This window comes from Penicillium malachiteum, assembly GCF_028827825.1.
Source record: "Penicillium malachiteum strain IBT 17515 chromosome Unknown utg000001l:1.0-8184562.0:1.0-8186909.0, whole genome shotgun sequence".
NCBI classification, from domain to species: Eukaryota; Fungi; Ascomycota; class Eurotiomycetes; order Eurotiales; family Aspergillaceae; genus Penicillium; species Penicillium malachiteum.
In genome coordinates, this window is record NW_026643094.1 from 4,854,764 (window position 1) to 4,871,807 (window position 17,044).

At 45.9% G+C, this 17,044-nt stretch overlaps 8 protein-coding genes across 8 annotated transcripts; 1 reads left to right on the plus strand and 7 right to left on the minus strand.

Moving 5' to 3' along the window:
* Window positions 1-749: 749 nt before the first annotated feature.
* N7483_001817 (uncharacterized protein) lies at window positions 750-5,475 on the minus strand (the record flags this gene model as incomplete). Its single annotated transcript, XM_057085254.1, has 5 exons — window positions 750-1,298; window positions 1,354-1,811; window positions 1,876-5,131; window positions 5,193-5,377; window positions 5,442-5,475. The coding sequence occupies 5 exons, from the start codon at window positions 5,473-5,475 to the stop codon at window positions 750-752; spliced, it is 4,482 nt and encodes a 1,493-aa protein (XP_056951403.1).
* Window positions 5,476-6,025: 550 nt separating this feature from the next.
* Window positions 6,026-7,609, minus strand: N7483_001818 (uncharacterized protein; the record flags this gene model as incomplete). The annotated part of the gene is made up of 1 exon (XM_057085255.1): window positions 6,026-7,609. The coding sequence occupies one exon, from the start codon at window positions 7,607-7,609 to the stop codon at window positions 6,026-6,028; it is 1,584 nt and encodes a 527-aa protein (XP_056951404.1).
* A 1,117-nt stretch (window positions 7,610-8,726) lies between these two features.
* On the minus strand, window positions 8,727-9,754 carry N7483_001819 (CCDC90 family protein; the record flags this gene model as incomplete). Its single annotated transcript, XM_057085256.1, has 3 exons — window positions 8,727-8,784; window positions 8,839-9,172; window positions 9,229-9,754. The coding sequence occupies 3 exons, from the start codon at window positions 9,752-9,754 to the stop codon at window positions 8,727-8,729; spliced, it is 918 nt and encodes a 305-aa protein (XP_056951405.1).
* Window positions 9,755-10,028: 274 nt separating this feature from the next.
* Window positions 10,029-11,041, minus strand: sec53 (phosphomannomutase SEC53; the record flags this gene model as incomplete). Its single annotated transcript, XM_057085257.1, has 6 exons — window positions 10,029-10,278; window positions 10,338-10,412; window positions 10,481-10,497; window positions 10,541-10,768; window positions 10,821-10,897; window positions 10,936-11,041. 6 exons carry the CDS (start codon window positions 11,039-11,041, stop codon window positions 10,029-10,031), a joined length of 753 nt encoding a protein of 250 aa, XP_056951406.1.
* Window positions 11,042-11,167: 126 nt separating this feature from the next.
* Window positions 11,168-11,829, minus strand: N7483_001821 (uncharacterized protein; the record flags this gene model as incomplete). Its single annotated transcript, XM_057085258.1, has 2 exons — window positions 11,168-11,726; window positions 11,792-11,829. The coding sequence occupies 2 exons, from the start codon at window positions 11,827-11,829 to the stop codon at window positions 11,168-11,170; spliced, it is 597 nt and encodes a 198-aa protein (XP_056951407.1).
* Window positions 11,830-12,563: 734 nt separating this feature from the next.
* Window positions 12,564-13,040, minus strand: N7483_001822 (putative DnaJ chaperone (Caj1); the record flags this gene model as incomplete). The annotated part of the gene is made up of 1 exon (XM_057085259.1): window positions 12,564-13,040. One exon carries the CDS (start codon window positions 13,038-13,040, stop codon window positions 12,564-12,566), a length of 477 nt encoding a protein of 158 aa, XP_056951408.1.
* A 110-nt stretch (window positions 13,041-13,150) lies between these two features.
* N7483_001823 (DnaJ chaperone (Caj1)) lies at window positions 13,151-13,421 on the minus strand (the record flags this gene model as incomplete). The annotated part of the gene is made up of 3 exons (XM_057085260.1): window positions 13,151-13,278; window positions 13,335-13,349; window positions 13,415-13,421. 3 exons carry the CDS (start codon window positions 13,419-13,421, stop codon window positions 13,151-13,153), a joined length of 150 nt encoding a protein of 49 aa, XP_056951409.1.
* Window positions 13,422-16,030: 2,609 nt separating this feature from the next.
* On the plus strand, window positions 16,031-16,543 carry N7483_001824 (uncharacterized protein; the record flags this gene model as incomplete). The annotated part of the gene is made up of 1 exon (XM_057085261.1): window positions 16,031-16,543. One exon carries the CDS (start codon window positions 16,031-16,033, stop codon window positions 16,541-16,543), a length of 513 nt encoding a protein of 170 aa, XP_056951410.1.
* Window positions 16,544-17,044: the final 501 nt, after the last annotated feature.

Genomic DNA, 17,044 nt, shown 5'->3' on the forward strand with positions numbered 1-17,044 from the left:
GACTCACAGGCGGACCCCTGGAGTAAAAGTGGAAGAAAGATATGAGATGAGAGATATTAGTGAGGCAATCCATAAGAGAATGCGTCAAATCATAAGAGGTGAGCTTTCAGCAGGACTGCACATGGCGAGCCTCTATGGCTGCGCTATTCAGAAAGTCTTCTATACTTTTACTAGGAATGAAGGGGGGTTCAAGTTATTTTTTCATTTCATGTCCTATTTATTTCATTGTTTTTTTCTGGATTTGAACCACATATTTCAGAACCTTATCCAAAGAAACTTGAAGTTCCTGGACGATTTACACAAACAGAATGATTTAATCTACCTGGGTATACATTGGTCTGGTGTGTGTTGCAAGGTTAGGTTTACAGAGGTTAGAACTCTCTACTATTAGGGTTGAATTTCTAGAGATTCGGAATGAAAGTCCAAGATAATAAGCAGGCCCTTCAAAAAGACATGGTGACTCGGATTCGACATGGATGACCTCGAATCAACTGAGACATAAGGATGATAAAGGAGGAGATGCTAAAAGCTGGCATGGACTTCGATATCATGATGCTATTTGTCGACAATTTTACTACAGGAATACTGAACCAGACTCTGAAGTATTGGTAGGATATGGGTCATCTTCGATCTTGATGATCAACGATGGACGTTTGTGCAACTTGATTATTATTGAGGTCCGGAAGTGGTTACAGTTTTTTGATTACTAGCCATTTATACAGGTTCTATTTATAATTAATCACATCACATCATTGGGTCATAGATTCGTTTCTCCTTTCCCCGGCTGCTTCGCCTCTCAGGAATCTGCCAACTTCCCTTTCTGCATCAGCGGAGCTGTCATTGCTATCTTTCTGAGCAGAGTTCCCGAAGAGACACTGCCAGAGATCATCCTTTCGCACCATTTCGCCACCCGAAGCACCACTCGTCATTAGGCTTGTGAGAGTTGCATCTTGCATCTCCATGGAATTCGCCGAATCTATCGCCGTTTCCGTAAGATCAACGAGTGATGCTTCATCAATCTCAGGAAGTGTCGATTGGCCATTCTCCTGTTTCTCCTTCTCGATAATGTGGGCTAGCCGACGAGCCACAGAAAGTTCATAGATGGATTCCTCCACCGTGCCAGAGACAAGATACATCCAAACAGTTGTAGGACGTTGTTGACCGATTCGATGAACTCGAGCAATAGCCTGCAGCTCAATAGCAGTATTGATCAACGGCTCACACAAGAACACATGGGTGGCGTTGATAAGCGTCAGTCCCGAGGACTGAGCCTTACCATGCAACAAGAAACACTCCACCTAATCAAGTCAGTATAGTCGATCGAATGAGTATAGTCAGGGGGGTTAAACTAACTGCAGGATCGTTCTTAAACTTCTCAATACCACCATGTGTATCAATACTGCTGGACGTGATCTGAAAGCGACCGAGGGCTCGTTGAAGAACACCTAAGAAATTCTTGTACTGGGAGAATAGAATTGACTTGGCACCGGGATCATGTTCTCGCAGCCAGATCAGATGGCGAGCAAGAGTATCAATCTTAGTACCGAATGAGCCGTCCAGGTCAATGTTTTTGATTTCATTGAGAACACCTGAGCTGATATCGCTGTAGATAGCATTCTTGGGATGGTGCTCATGATCGAACTTGGTGGCAGGTTGTTCTTCTTGAGCAACTAGTTCCTGCGACTTGTATGTGATCTGGTGGAAGTCACTCAGTTTCAGGGATTTCTTGCAGATGGGACAAGTGCGGTGCTGTCGCCACCACATTTGCAGACAGTCCTTGCAGTATTTGTGGCCACAGACGGTTAATACACCTAGAGTAGGATGGTTAGTATACGCCTAAAATGAAGGCAAAATTAATTCAATGGTGGTACGTACCAACTTCGAAACTGGATTGGCAAATGATGCAAATCCGATTCGTATCTTCCGAGCCAGATTCATCACGAAGATGAATGAGGTACCGCCTCTTCGACTTCAACGAAGATATCTTGCCTTCAAGCGCTTCTTCCGACTTGATCTTGGTAAGAAAAAGTAACTCATCCATGGGCTTTCCAGCACTTTCCTCATCATATGGCGCGACTGTGTCTGAAATCTGTTGCAGCTGTCGATAATACTCTAGACGATTATTCATTGTGTCACGGAATGTCTCGACCTCCCTCTCCAAGCTGGCCGACACTTTCGATTGCTCACTGATCATTTGACCGGCGTTTTTCAGAACCTCAGTTACCAAATCCAGTTCAGCACGGGCCCGTGTGCTTCCCCCATTGGCTTGCCAATCCAACGAAGTGACGAGACTACGAAGTTCACTGACAAGACCTCTCAGAGATCCGAGCTCGGGATCTGGCATTAATTCACTGCGCGTATTCATAATAGAGAGGAACAGCTTAGGTGAAGGTCCTTCGTCTTTCTGTGCTTGGAGGATACCAGCCTTGGCTTCGTGGGAAATGAGAATGTTCTTCTGACCGGTCAGGGCATCGTGACGATCTGCATACATTGCTCGGAGCGCTTCCATGTACACATACATCTCGTCTTGATGTTTTGTCGATCGCTCATACTCGTTGCCCTCGAGTTCAGCATCCTCTTCTTGATCGATGAGAGACTGCGAAACCAATTTGATCATCACCTCTCTCCATTCATTGTATTGTTCAGCGTGTCTATTCAGTGCGGTGCACAGGTCCTCGAACTTATTGAATAGTCGATACGACTCCAGCCCCCGGTTGTACAAATAGGGCTTCATCTTCGGGATCCGGACAAATTGCTTATTATGCGCTTTCTCCTTGATCATCTTCATATACCGCTCAACCTTTCGGGAGGTATCGGTAAGCATCTCCTTACGGATGAGCTTGGCAGCTTCGTAGCCCTCCTCCTCCTTCTTTTCGAGGGCCTTGAAATCATCCGAGTCAGGCTGAGTCAGAGCAGGATCTGATTTGATCTGGTAATACGCATTCGCTGTGAAAAAGACAGCAATATGTTGAACCTCTAGTGCCATCCGCAGTTTCAGTCGACATTGACTAAGACGGCTGTTCTTCTCGGCCTCTTCGCTTTCATCATCACTGAGGTCCTCAGGTACATATTTTAACCCATCTTTTGAAGCGTCTTTCAGAAGGGTTTTCTGATGTTGAAGTTGTAATCTGCAATCTGAGACAATCCCATTAGAGTACTCCAGAACAGCTTGCCAAAGGGCCAGAGCCTCTTTCCGGCGCTTTGCATTCTCTAAAAGTTGGCCTCGGCGCAGCTGGGAAAAGAGTAGGGATCGCTCTTCAGTACGGATTGATGTGTCGTTAAGTTCAATCATAACTCCAAGGACCTCATCGACAGTTCGTAGTGGCCCATTTCCAGCACCCAACGCTCGTCGGTTACTCCCACTAACTTCAGGATGGAGACATGTTTGTCGGAGCCGTGTTAACCAACTACGCATTCGTTCAACTGTTCCCAGTTCTTCAGGGTCCCAATCACTGCGAACTGGTGCGCCTGTCGCATCAAGACCGCATTGTTCGCACATTGTCTCAAAGAGTTGACCATAATGCTGTTCTTCAACTGCTGTGAACGGGGTTGTAATGACAACTCTCTTCTGGTGTGGCAAGCGAAGTTCGTCACGAACGCGATCTTTACTATGTCGAAGCGCAATGTTCTGAATTATTTGTACCAGGATTGACCCGAACCTGGAATACAATCGCTTCCACAAGGGATTGGAGTAGCAAAACGGATAGTAGTGCAGGAACAGCAGGAGACCAAAAAGATCATCGATATCTCGACGAAGGGGCGTACCGGTGACAGCCCAGGCATTGACTCTGGGAATCAATCGGGCAACTTTGGCAGCATTGCTGACACCACTCTCGATCATTTGGGCTTCGTCAAGGCATACTCGCCACCATGAGATTCGAACCAGAGGCGTCTTGCGAGGCTCGAATCTCTTCTCATGGCGCAGGCTTCGCTTTGGTGCAGCACCGGCGTAGTGTACCTCACGAGAAATGACATTGTATGTGGTTAATACGACATCGAATTCCGTAAGCTCTTCGATGACCAGGTCGTCTGCTTTTTCTTGCCCACGCTTAATCCCAGTGTAATGATGCACTCGTAGGTCAGGAGCATGTTGCTGAAGCTCCTGTTTCCACTGCTCTAGAATAGCAGGTGGTGTGATGATCAATGTAGCTCCTGATACTCTCAATCCGTCAGGATCGGGCTTTAATTGTTCACCCCGTCGATTGAGATTAATCAGGGCTATCATCTCCACAGTCTTGCCTAGACCCATCTCTTCGGCGAGAACCCCACCTTTAAGATGGGTTTCAGCAGAACTCCATATTGAGATATTTGAAGTAATGGTCATGAAAAGATGACTGTAATAACAGGTTCTCCCATCGGCATCCTTCATCTCCTTGAATGACGCGGGGAGACTACCGGGAAGATTCCTTTCTGCAATAGGAACAACGCTCCCATCAGGCTGCAGCTCCATCGCCTCTCTCTGCAGAAGCCAGCGAACAGCCCTTCGCTGGAAAGGGAACAGATCACACACCAGGTTAGGGCATTTAATATCTGCCGAAGCTTGTTTCGTGTTTTCTGGGACATGTACACTGTTATAAAACTCACGCGGAGCCCAATTACGAGAAGCCCCAAGTATCTTCTCACGAATCTCGCGCTTCGCAGAGTGGCTCTCGGGTTGACCATGCCTTTCGTGTAAGGCATATCTTGCAAAAACATGCAAGGTTGGGTCTTGAATGTGCGAAAAGTCCGGTATCTCCAATGAATCCTTCCAAATTATACTTACTTCCAAGGAGAAAGTTCCAATATCTGATCTGAATAGTGCCGCTTGATAACATGTAGCTGGGGCACGTTGGAAGTATCGATCTGCGCATGTGAGCCCGCTGGCGAGGTAGAGTTGTTCGAATAGATCCGACGATTTCGGCTCATTGAAGGTATAAGATAGCAATTTCATTGGGTCTTTGCTTTCGATCTCAACTGGGAAAAGCTCAATTGTATAGGAATCGCGATTGGATGAGGGTTCGTGGGAGCTAGAGGATGGATCATCGTCGATAGAATGTATAGGGCTGACATTAAGAATGACAGGAAGCCGACGAGACGAGTTCGAAGTTTCATGCGTATAATCTCCATTCATTTTGGTATCATCTGCGAAGCTCTAGAAGAAAAGTGGCGAACGATCAGCCACTTGGTACGAAATGTAGCCACTCAGTACTCACCATGCGCAATGTCAATCTAGCTAACGGGATATAACCCAATGGTATTCCCGCTGATGAGAGCCTGTTGACCTGAGCAAGACTATATGGCCCAGACTTGATAACCTTGCGCCGCTTCGTAGCCCGTTCATCGCTGTCCAATGCATCTCTCTGCTCCATAGCGGCGAGCAGAGCACCGGGAGTGGGATCTATATCAAGAATATTGTTAATGAGAAGCTTGTTTTGGGATATGAAGATGTCGAACAAACTCACGGGCAACTTGGACGTCTTCTGCGATCACGCTCATGCTGGAATCCTGACTGGACCTCGTCGTCTGTCCTCTCTACAGGACTGAGTGAGGAGCAATCGCGTTGTAATGCGCGCGCCATAGGCTTATCTCCAAAATCACGTGGAGATAAGGAGCCCTGATGTCATTGTGTGGTTCCACTTACCATCAACTGGTCAAGTATCATACTTCCAGCCTCCAGTGTTTACTTGATAATATACCAATTTCTCGTGGAGTGTACTTAATATCTGTTCTTGGCACAAGGTATTGGGGAAAGGGATATTAGATTCCAATTTACTCTATAAATGGTTCCAATCACTAATTTTGTACCAAAAACAGTGGATTTTCACTGAGACTAAATGCATATGGTTCCATAATGGTAGTTGACTATTAAGGGTATTCGAAGAAATGACACCTGGGAATTGAGTGTAATGCATCAAAAAGGTGAAGATACCCTGGTATGTATTTCAATTTGACACCTGAAAGCTTGGAACTGTCTATATAAGAACTAGTTATTTGGGTGCAGCTGACTGCGTAAAAGTTATGATTGCTCATGAACTAACGACAAACATTAAACACTGACCTTGCCCGGTCCTCTTCCCAAAATGCTCCTAATACTTTCTCTTCCCGATGGAGTCGAAGTATAAGAAGTCTTTGAGCTACCCGACTGACTATCCTCCACCACATTGCCTCCACTTGCCTTAACAGATCTCGAATATTCGACTCCATTAGCAGTGCTCTGGAACTCATCAAGTGTAGTACCAGTAGAGGTCGAGGTACCGCCAGACACATAATCATAGTATGCCGTTCCAGACTGAGTTGTATCGAGTTTTGAAGCTCCAGAGACCAAAGTATAAGGAGAAACTCCGAGTCCACCGGTAGAATCAATGGTGAGACCACGACTCATCCACGAACTGATACTCTCAGTAGTATCCGTAATAACGTAGGTTGCATTTACCAGTAAAGGATAGCTGAAGGTAGTTTCATTGGTACTGGAACTACCAACCTCAGCAATTGTGTTCTTACCCGAGGTGAGTTGCTTGTTCACTTGACTCCAACCTTGTTGATTAAGGTATCCGTAGTTGGAGTAGGACAGTTCCTGTGACCAGGCGTACTTGGATGAGCTGGCTTTGAACGATCTCTCTGCTACAATGGAGTATGCCAGGGTTTCGTTCTCCCCAGATGTCTTGTTTTGTCCAAGGGTTCGTGTCACAGTGAACTTTGGCTCGGGGGCCTCCACAGAGAAGGAAGAGCTATCGGCACTTTTCAGAGAAGAGCTCTTCTCGTCGGTCCAGAGGAAAACGTTTCCAGTGACTACCCAGTACGAGCCCACAGTACCAGCGAGTGTAGCTGTACCATCACTGGAAACATTGAGACCAGTAACTCTAATCTCAAACGCGTGCTCTTTACCATCCTGAAGGAGTGGCAAAAAGGGCGAGATATCGATCTCTGGCATTCGAAGATCAAACGCATCAATGCCGACAATAGGATGCCAGAATCCAGGTGCCACACCACCGGTGAAGATGATGGGGAAAGGCCAGACAAAGCCGGCGAGAATTCCATCAATATACAATTGGATTTCTCGGAAAGGCGAGTACCCATACATCTCACCAATGTAATCTTCAAAGTCTTCAGAATCCTCGGTGAAGACGTTAGACCACCAGAACTCCTCTTCAGATTGACCGCAAGCTGAGATTGCAACAACGGCCCGCGATGCTGTATCTGGGATAGTATAGGAAACAGTAGTGTTATCCGTGGGAACAGTGAATTCACTGGATGAGTTGGATGATGCTTTCCTTGCCGAGAGTGGAAGGATGATATCCGCATTTTGAACATTATTCTCATATGAAAAGTGCGCCGTCAATGTCACATTGTATGGACCAGTGTAAACATCGGTGATGATGTTACCCAGATCAAATATCAGTTTTTGGGGCTCCTGCCATAGAGCATTATACTGAGACATTTCCTTGATGTAGGTCCACACAATTCCAGTCGAGGTTGGCTCGGCAGTTGAAGTCCGGAAGACCTCAGCATCGCCCAGGTACATAAGACCCAGTCGGTCATATTGAGTACCCCGAGAAGTGACAGTCATATTTATCCGAACAGTGTCGAATTTACAGCTTGGTGGTGTGTAGCTTCCTGTGATAGAACTCATGAGATGCAAATCAGTATAGTATTAGGAACAGATTAACCTACCAACATATGGAACTCCATAGCTTTCACCAAACTCATATTCCATTAGCAAAACATCCAGATCACATCCAATAGCCCCATGGGATGTGAGAGACACTGGTTGATACACTTGGAACACTTCTTGAAAGCCTGTCTCATTTGTACTCTCCGAGGAAGATCGTTCAGCTGCCCAGTGCTGATTAGGAGATGCAGATGCAAACGAAACATATCCTGCTAGAAGCAAGAGTGAGGAAAGAAGGGTTGCCATGTTGAACTGATGGCAGCCTCCAGGCGAAGTGTTTGGTTTGAAGATATGGAAGACCCAGCTTGTAATATAAGCTCAATACTTGGGAATCATACAATCAAATAGAACCAAAAAGCAAACAGGCGGGAAATTGTCAACTATAACCAGGTAATTCTATGTTGATCACCGACTCCTGTGGGGCAGCTGTTCATACTGGCGGGGTTGTACACCCGGAGGGCACGTTTGAAAAGACCGGGATAATGCAATTGAGAGAAAAAAAGGCACCGTTACCAAGCTAGTGGAGGCGAAGCATTGTTCCCCGCACGATAATGCAACTTGCACCAATAAATTGTGTCAAGGCCGCATTTACCCCTGAAGATAAGGATCTCAGGGGTGCATGTCCATCGGAGCTCCGGGTGGGCATATTAGCGTGGCCTTGATTCTGCAGGAGTAAATGCACTAACTCGGAATATGCTCGGCTATACAAGATATGACGAGACCGAGTTGGCCAATGAATGTTCAACATGATAGGACATCATGCGTCTGCTAGCGAGATATCTAGCGAGACAGTGGCACGAATTATGTGTGATCCGATACAGCCTTCATTTTGCCAATGTCAGATCAATTATATTACAAATGGCATTACGCAGCTCATAATCTGGAAATCTGTATGAAGTAGATTTTGATGAATAATGTCCAGATCAACATATTCAGCCTTAATAGGATGCACCTTGACTTTCAATAGCCAGATGAGCAGAGAGTTTTATACAAAAGAAAAGACCGATGACTGAGACCCAAGATCTCGTTTATGAACCAAAAAAACGCTCCATAACAATGCACACTTTAAATCCGAACCTCACATAAACAAGCGCCAAGCACCAAGAATCAGAGCAGCGGTACCGGTGCAGACACCCCTGTAGATGAGGTTAGCATATGATCGCACATAAGAAGAATGGGGGAAATCGTACATAAGCCACTGTAAAGTGGAGAACTTAACAGCTTCAACCCGTTCTCTCAACCCGGCCACTTCCTGTTCAATCCGTGTTTCCGTCTCCTTAATTCGCATCTCCTGCCCATTAGCCTCTTCGCGAATTCGACCCTTTTCAAGATTCAAATCCAACCGAACAGACGCCTGAGTCCGACCAATCTCATCCCGCATGCGCGAATTCAGCTTAGCAAGATCAGCAGAGAGCTTCTCATGCGATGAGCGTGTGAGTTGTGCTTCTGTCGAGTCGGTGTTTAGAAGTTCGGAGCGGAGTTTAGCAAAGTCGACTTTCTGAGTATAGGTTGATCGTTCCGAGTCTGTGATCATTGTTAGACTTGAGTTTCGTCTCATCTCAAAAAAGAAGCAGACTGACCCTCTCGAAGGACCATTGTCCTTGTGAGATTTTGAATAGACTCTTGGATGATATCGTTCAATACGCGCATCATGGCTACGGCTTGTTCCTCGCTGAAACCCTCCGCTTGTAATCGTTTCACAAATCTCAGAGTATCGAAATGATGATCTCGTTGACAAATAGGAGTCGCGTGGAATGCACGCTGCGCAGGCTTGAAAGCTGCGACGTAGACTCCATTATGTCGGATGGGGTTGCCTAGTGATTCGGGGGATGGGCGGGATGCGATAGCGGCATTTCGTCGGGCGAGAGTGGAAGCAAAGCGATTATCTTGGATAGACGTAGAAATTCCCCTGGAGGGCTGAGATGATGTGCTTACGGAGTGAATCTGACGGGGGAGAGGGCTCCAGCTCTGGAGATATTGCTGTCGCTGCTTTGGCGCAAACGCGGGATGGTGAGAGGAGACAGCCGGACGAGATGACGAGCTGTTCCATGTGAGACGAGGGAGGATACTGCGAGGTACCTCGGCGACATGTTTTTGGGGCGCCATAACGCTAGATGATAGAAGTTTGACTTGATTAATTGTTGAAAGGAAGAAAATTGATCGGGGATGACTAAAAAAGGGTTCCGGAACCTTGGAAGATCGACGGGTTTGGTTCTTCAAGTTCCCCGGTTTGTTTCGGGAAACGCGATCATCTCCATGTCTGGTTTAGTACTGAATCTACTACCGACCAAAATAAAAATAAAAATAAAAATAAATAATAGCGAATTAGACTTAACTACTTTCATATGAATATAGCATTAAACATTGATCTCGTCTAGAATTAAAGATTAAAGATCTCCTTCAGCTGTTTCATAGTATTATCGGGACCATCAACCGAGTGACCCATAGTCCGAGAATCGGAGTAAATCTCATAGTCATTGCCACCCTCAAAACATTTATCGCCAAAGAAGTGGATATTCTTATAGTCAGTACCACTGATCTCCTTCTCAGCCGCCACATGCTGCAGACAATAAGTCTTGTCCCAGCCGGTTGGAAAGACGTCAAAAGAGATCTGGCCGCCGATGGAGAAGCTTTATACTTGTCAGACAATGCCTCCGATTTAGTATACCTATGATTTTCAGGCACTTACGTGAGTCCAAAGTCAGCGAACTGCTTCTTTAGAGCCTCTACCATATCTCTCCGGATGTTGTGGATCTTGTCATACCTAAAGAGTGTAAAGAGTGTAAGTATTTCAACCGCATGCAGCAGTGACAAGAAGAAACTAGAACTTACGCTTCAAATTCACTCCGCTCATCTAATTAATCATGCCATTCCGGAACTCGATAAACGTACCGCGCTTCCTAGGAAGTCTGACTTTGGCAATATATCCCAAACAAAAGTCTGCAGATCTTGATATCTATTCTCACCAAGCCACTGGATGAAACTATTGGTGGAGAGGGGTCTACCCAGACGATATGCCACCAGTCCATTTTCAGGAAAGCAGGAGTCGAAAATGGTGGTAGAATCGACAGTAGATGAACCCAGCTGTTCCTGCTGCTTAACAAAATTCGAACCGCCCACCTGAGATACTATGTTATAGCTGGAAGCTGAGCATATGGACGGAGAAACGAACGTAGCCAATAGCGCATTTGTGTCTTAGACGGGAGAGAAGCTCGAGCATTTCAGGCGTAATAGTCCAGATCCACGGTACTATGTAAGCGATTGGTTTTCCAGTGGGGAGAATGAACATACTTGTCTAGCCTTGGTCAGAGTCTCGTCAACATCAAATAAAACGATGGTTTCCTTAAGCGGACGGGCATCTAATGGAGGGAAGACGCTGGTAGCTGTGGTCATTGTGATACGTCTAAGTTGGAGAATATTTGAGAGGTACCTTTAAATTTGAATGATATAGATGAGAATATCAACGTCGGATATCTCATGCTGACTCAAGATGCCTTCAATGTGGGAACTGGCAGCGTCCTAGGACTGGCCTGAACCGCGGTAGACACCCACCACAATGGTGGTTCGGTTTTTGTCAGCTGTGTCCTCAGGTCCAAATCGCCAGCAGCCCAGGCTGACGATGTCACGAAGATCAAGGGTACCCAAGATGCTCACACTGATCTCAGGCCACTTGGGGAGGATCGGCTCAGATGGAGCCACAGGGAAACTTTGAAGTGGCTTTAACATGAGTGCGGATATGATCTCCACACAGTTCCCTGGGAGGAACACACGGATGGCATCATGGAGTAGACGGGCCTTGGCTAGGGCGTCTGCGGGCTTGTCAGCCACGACCACAAAGACTGTTGGGCAAATGTCATCATCGTGATGCAGGGACTGCAGGTCAACAACCATCAGTTGCAAGAATTCGATGTGCTTGCGGTCAAGAATCGACCCAGCCATGTGGATTATCCGGTTCTGGAGGTCTTGGTCGACATTATTGTGAAGAGAATGGTGGGCCAAGGAGAGGCCACAAAGGATGGGTCCTCCAACACGATATGGTGTTTCAATAAAGCCATCCAAGTGCTCCTGAATGTCATCGCTGAAGACTGAGGTTAGCCTAGTGGGACTGTCACTGGAAACGAAACGTAATGAATGGGAGCGTACACGCGCCAGAGATGGAGAAACGGGGCCACGGAGCTCATTGTGACAGAGATGAATCGTGACAAGTTGGGACCAGGATGACACCCTTACACGAGTCTAGCAGATGGCCCAAAGAAGAGGCAACAGAAGAAGTTGGTGAAGAGACAGGACGATGGAGGCCTAGGTGCAGCAACAGAACCGCAAGGACTCAGGATGATGGAGGCTGAGGTGCAGCAACAGAAGTGCAAAGGGACGGGATGGTGCAGGACGAGCTGAGGCAACAGCAGCGCGGAGAGACAGGATGGTGGAGGATAAGCTGAATACTAGGAGTCAACTTGAATAAAGACAGCCTGCTATCCAGGTCAGATATGACTTCTCCAGATTCCAAGGTTATATATCACTTACTACGTCTCACTTATCTCTCACTTAACTTTTACTTCTCTCTTCAAGTTACTTACTTCTTCTCAGGAAGCCCTCTAGGACTTTATGTTATTAAACTGAGGAAACTTCAAGTAAAATATAGGGTCTTGTGAACTATACATACTAGGCAGATATCACTATGACTCAATCCAGATATATGTTATTAATACTAAGGATTTACTGAATGGGTATAAAGAATGAGTATTATCAGATCTTGATTTCATATATTTGCATGTATATAGTTTAGCTATTAGCTTAAATGTTCATAGTAAGAGCCCGAGATCCAATCCAATTCCACCCTATTTTCAGTCCATTTCTCCAAAAATGAAGGAGCCACAATGAAAACGCCTACCTAACAGAAGGGGGAAACATTTTGCTAGTGACCCATAGTAGACTGGAAAACTTTGGCTGCAAGTTCACTCAAGAGCCGTGTTCGATCCTGCAGTGGAAGGTCCAAGAAAACCTCATAGACACTTTTGCCCTTGGCATCACGTACGGCACCAAGACGATTCCCCGCAACAGCTCCAGCCAACGCACCAGCAAAATTACCCACAATAAAACCGAGAGCACCACCACTTACACCACCAACAACAGCCCAGAATCGTGAGTTAGGACGAGTTTGCTGGCCATCTTCTTCCGCTAGTCCCTCTTCACGGAGCATTTCTTCGAACACAGAACCAAACTGATGAGCATCGCGTTCTTCATGATCACCGAATCCAAAACTGGACCATGAGAATCCACCGGATCCATCTTGAGGAACCTCTTCGTCGACTTCTTCCTGAGCTTCTTCGTAGGCGCGCGTGGCATCGTACTCGCGTCGTCGGGGTGGGGTCAGATAAGGTATAGTATGCATCGTTGATTGCTTGGAATTTACGCGTTCGGGCAGGTCTTTCAGGCGAATCCGCGGGAACTCGATCGGGGTGGGATTTTAGGGATTCTCTGTTTTGTGTCAGCTTGACGAGCTCATAGCTTGTCTCGATGGTGGGGTAGATTTAGGAGGGTTGGAAAGATGTATCTCTTCGATGCATACCTTTTATACGCAGTGCGAATCTCCTGCGCAGTGGCATCCTTGCTGACACCCAAGATCTTGTCTGTAGATACGGTGAGAAATTATACTCGTTGCGATGCAAAGGTGGTCTTATTTTACAGTAATCAAGATTTTCTGTGACGCAGATGAACCATGTTAGTTTCTTAGCGTGCGATATGGATCCAGTCGACTTGACTTACTCGTCATGGTGATTTCGGCTACTCAAGATAGATCTGAGTTAAGGAAAGTTGGAAGTTCAGTACTGGATAGACAGTAAACTGGATGACCCAAGGCCAGTGACGTCGTTGGAGCCCGATAGCCTGAGGCACCACGCATGTGAATACCGTTATTGACGCCTGAAATATCAGGTGTGAAGTATCCGATAACGTAGTTAACGTGATTCCCAAGCGAGCGGATCACCCAACCAAAAACTCGCGTCGCGACCGCGTCTAGCCATCTTCAACCACCTACCATGCCACCAATACGTTCTAAAACCTCTCGAAATTCAATCGAACAGGAGGGAAGGATCTTACTTGCTATCCAAGCTATTAAAAACAATGAAATTAGCTCTATCCGTGAGGCAGTACGTCAGTTTAACGTGCCTTTTACTTCCCTCCACCGCCGACTAAATGGTCATACCAATCGATTCGAAACTCGCGCGAATAACCACAAATTAAACGAAAATGAAGAGAATTCACTTCTCCAATGGGTGATCTCTATGGATATACGTGGAGCTGCCCCCCGCCCGGCTACTGTCCAAGAAATGGCCAATATTCTACTCGCAGCGCGTGGCCAGACCCCCCCCTCAAACTGTTGGCAAAAATTGGGTTACAAACTTCGTAAGACGACATTCAGAGCTTACTACCCGTTTCTCTCGTCGATATAATTACGAGCGTGCGAAAATGGAGGATCCAAAAGTGGTTCAAGCATGGTTTAATCTTGTGTTTCAGACAATTCAAGAGAATGGTATTCTATCAGAGGATATCTATAACTTTGATGAGACTGGATTTGCAATGGGACTTACAGCAACTGCTAAGGTTGTTACTCGTTCTCAATATTATGGTCGACGATCACTTTTACAGCCTGGAAATCGTGAATGGGTAACAGCTATTGAAACAATTAATGTATCTGGATGGGCCCTTCCACCAGTGATTATTTTCAAAGGTAAAGTTTTGATTAAAGGATGGTTTAAGAACCTTCCACTTGACTGGCGATTTGAAACTAGTCCAAATGGATGGACAACTGATGAAATTGGACTTCGATGGCTTCAAAAACACTTTATTCCAGCAACAACTGAACGTACACTTGGAAAATATCGACTTTTAATTCTCGATGGTCATGGGAGTTATTTAACTCCCTAATTTGACCAGATTTACAAAGAGAATAATATTATTCCAATTTGTATGCCAGCTCATTCTTCACATTTACATCAACCGCTTAATGTTGGATGTTTTTCACCTCTTAAGCGTGCATATGGTCGGCTTGTTGAGAATCAAATGCGGCTTGGTTTTAACCATGTTGATAAATTTGATTTTCTTGAAGCCTACCCAATCGCTCGTAAAGAGGCTTTTCAAACACAAACTATTCAAAACAGCTTTGCAGCAGCTGGTTTAGTACCATTCAACCCAGATCGAGTGCTTTCTAAGTTGAATATTCTTCTTCGAACACCTACACCCCCAGGTAGCCGCCCTACCAGTCGATCAAGCCAATTTTCACCTAAGACACCTCAAAACATTATCCAGCTTCAGCGGCAAGCTAGTTCAATCAAATCTCTTCTAAAACAACGCTCAAGAAGCCCTCCAAGTCCACTCAAACAGCAAATCGATCAAGTTCTTAAGGCCTGTGAAATTCAGATGTATTCAACAGCTTTATTAGAGGTTGAAACACGTAAATTACGTGCCGCACACGAGAAGCAGAAGCAAAAGCGCCAACGGTCTACTAGACAGATACCTAATGAGGGTGGAATGACGGTTCAAGAGGGCCAGGAAGCTATACAGCGTGCTATACAGGTGGTTGAAGCGCCAATTGCCCCTCCCGTACCACCGCGGAGAGCGCCTGTTTTACAGCCTCAGCCAACGAGGAGAAAGCTGCCGACATGTAAAAAGTGTGGAGAAGAAGGACATAGGTCAGATCATTGTGATATTTAGATAAATATTTTAATAAATTGGCGTTATGGTGGTTAATAATTTATCTAAAGTAGTATAATAGGTGGTAGGTGATCCGCTCGCTTGGGTGATCCGCTCGCTTGGGAATCACGTTACATCGATGTTGTTATAGACACCTGAATTATCAGGCGACTAGTGTCTGACACCCCTGAACCATCAAACCAATAACAATGATTCCTCTTCCCAGCCACCTTGATTTCCAGGGGAAGATCCATATTACTGTATCATTATTTGTCCATTTGTCTATTTTTTTCATTCTGTACTCCATACTGTACAGTCCAACTTGATCAATTGATTTTTCATCTCGAGTTCAAGTTCTCCTGCAGCAGATCGCAGTGGAGTAGATATACGCAACAGTCTAGACCTAAGATTGCGCCTCCTGCAGCTCCTAGCGGCTGACCTGCACCTGTCTCTTTTTTCACTTGAGTTGCCACACAGGAGGCCCAATCCCTTGAAAATCAGAAAGATATTTTCACCTCTTGATATCTTGTCTTGAGAATTCCACCATCAAGATCTAGAGTGATTTGAATCTGATTACCCCACAATCGTATCAATTGTGAATTACAAATTACATTACGGATCACGAACAAGACACCTGTCACACCTGCAGCAAAAGACGCACGAGATCGAAAAGTTACACGATCCCTCAAAATGGGCTGGTTCGACGGACCCTCATCTCGATCCTCAACCTCGAACGGCTATGTACGTCGCCGTACAAGCTCCCGCGCAAGTTCTCCCCGCAAATCGAGTTTATACTCAACCTACCACCGTGGGCACTCGGCCCCATCGATCTTTAGTCTAGGTCGTGGAAGTGGAGGACGGTCCAGTCCCTCTGTCTTTTCATCCTTTTCATCCTCGTCACGGGCTCGACCTCGTGAGGGATTTGTTCAGCGATTGATTCGCTCGATTAAGAAACTGTTTCGGGATATCTATCGCTATGCTCGTGAGCACCCGCTTAAGGTCTTCATGCTTGTTATCCTGCCTCTTCTTACCAGTGGTATCTTGCCTAAGTTGCTGGCTATGATTGGTATTCGACTTCCTCATGGAGTTATGGGTGCGCTTGGTGGGGCTCCTGCTGGTGCACGGGGTCTTGAAATGGGGAGCAGTAGTGGATTGAGCGACAGTGTCAAGTCCTTGGTGAGCTTGGCTAAGATGTTCGCTTAAGCGATACCAGAACAGAGCTCTGAAGACTTCTCTTTAACGCTGTGATGATATACTCCTACCATCTTGTTTTCATGTTCCTGCTGTTCCTCTAGATTCCTGTGATGGTATGCTTGTGGGAGGCTGGAATTTTTGTGTTTGCATGTTTTGCCTGTTACGAGAAAAGCAATTGTGTCATAGAGGACAATTGAAGATGATTGATGATTTCGATGTTCATTCAAGAAAGGTACAGAGTACATGGGGGGGTCTGTTCCCTTTTAAATGCTGGAGTCGGTGAAGCCGGTACCCAACAGTGGATAACGCGGATCTCCCTGCACCAGACTAGGGAATTTGTGGCCGACCCTGACTGGGGCTGTCAGACCGTGAAGTGGAGAATGAGTAGCAAGGACAGGTCAAGTAATCCATATTATTACAGACGTTGAGTCAATAGTTCGTGTTTAGTTATTTACTGTAAGCAACACGGCGATTCTATAGCTCACTCGCATCTGTCTATTCAACTTTTGG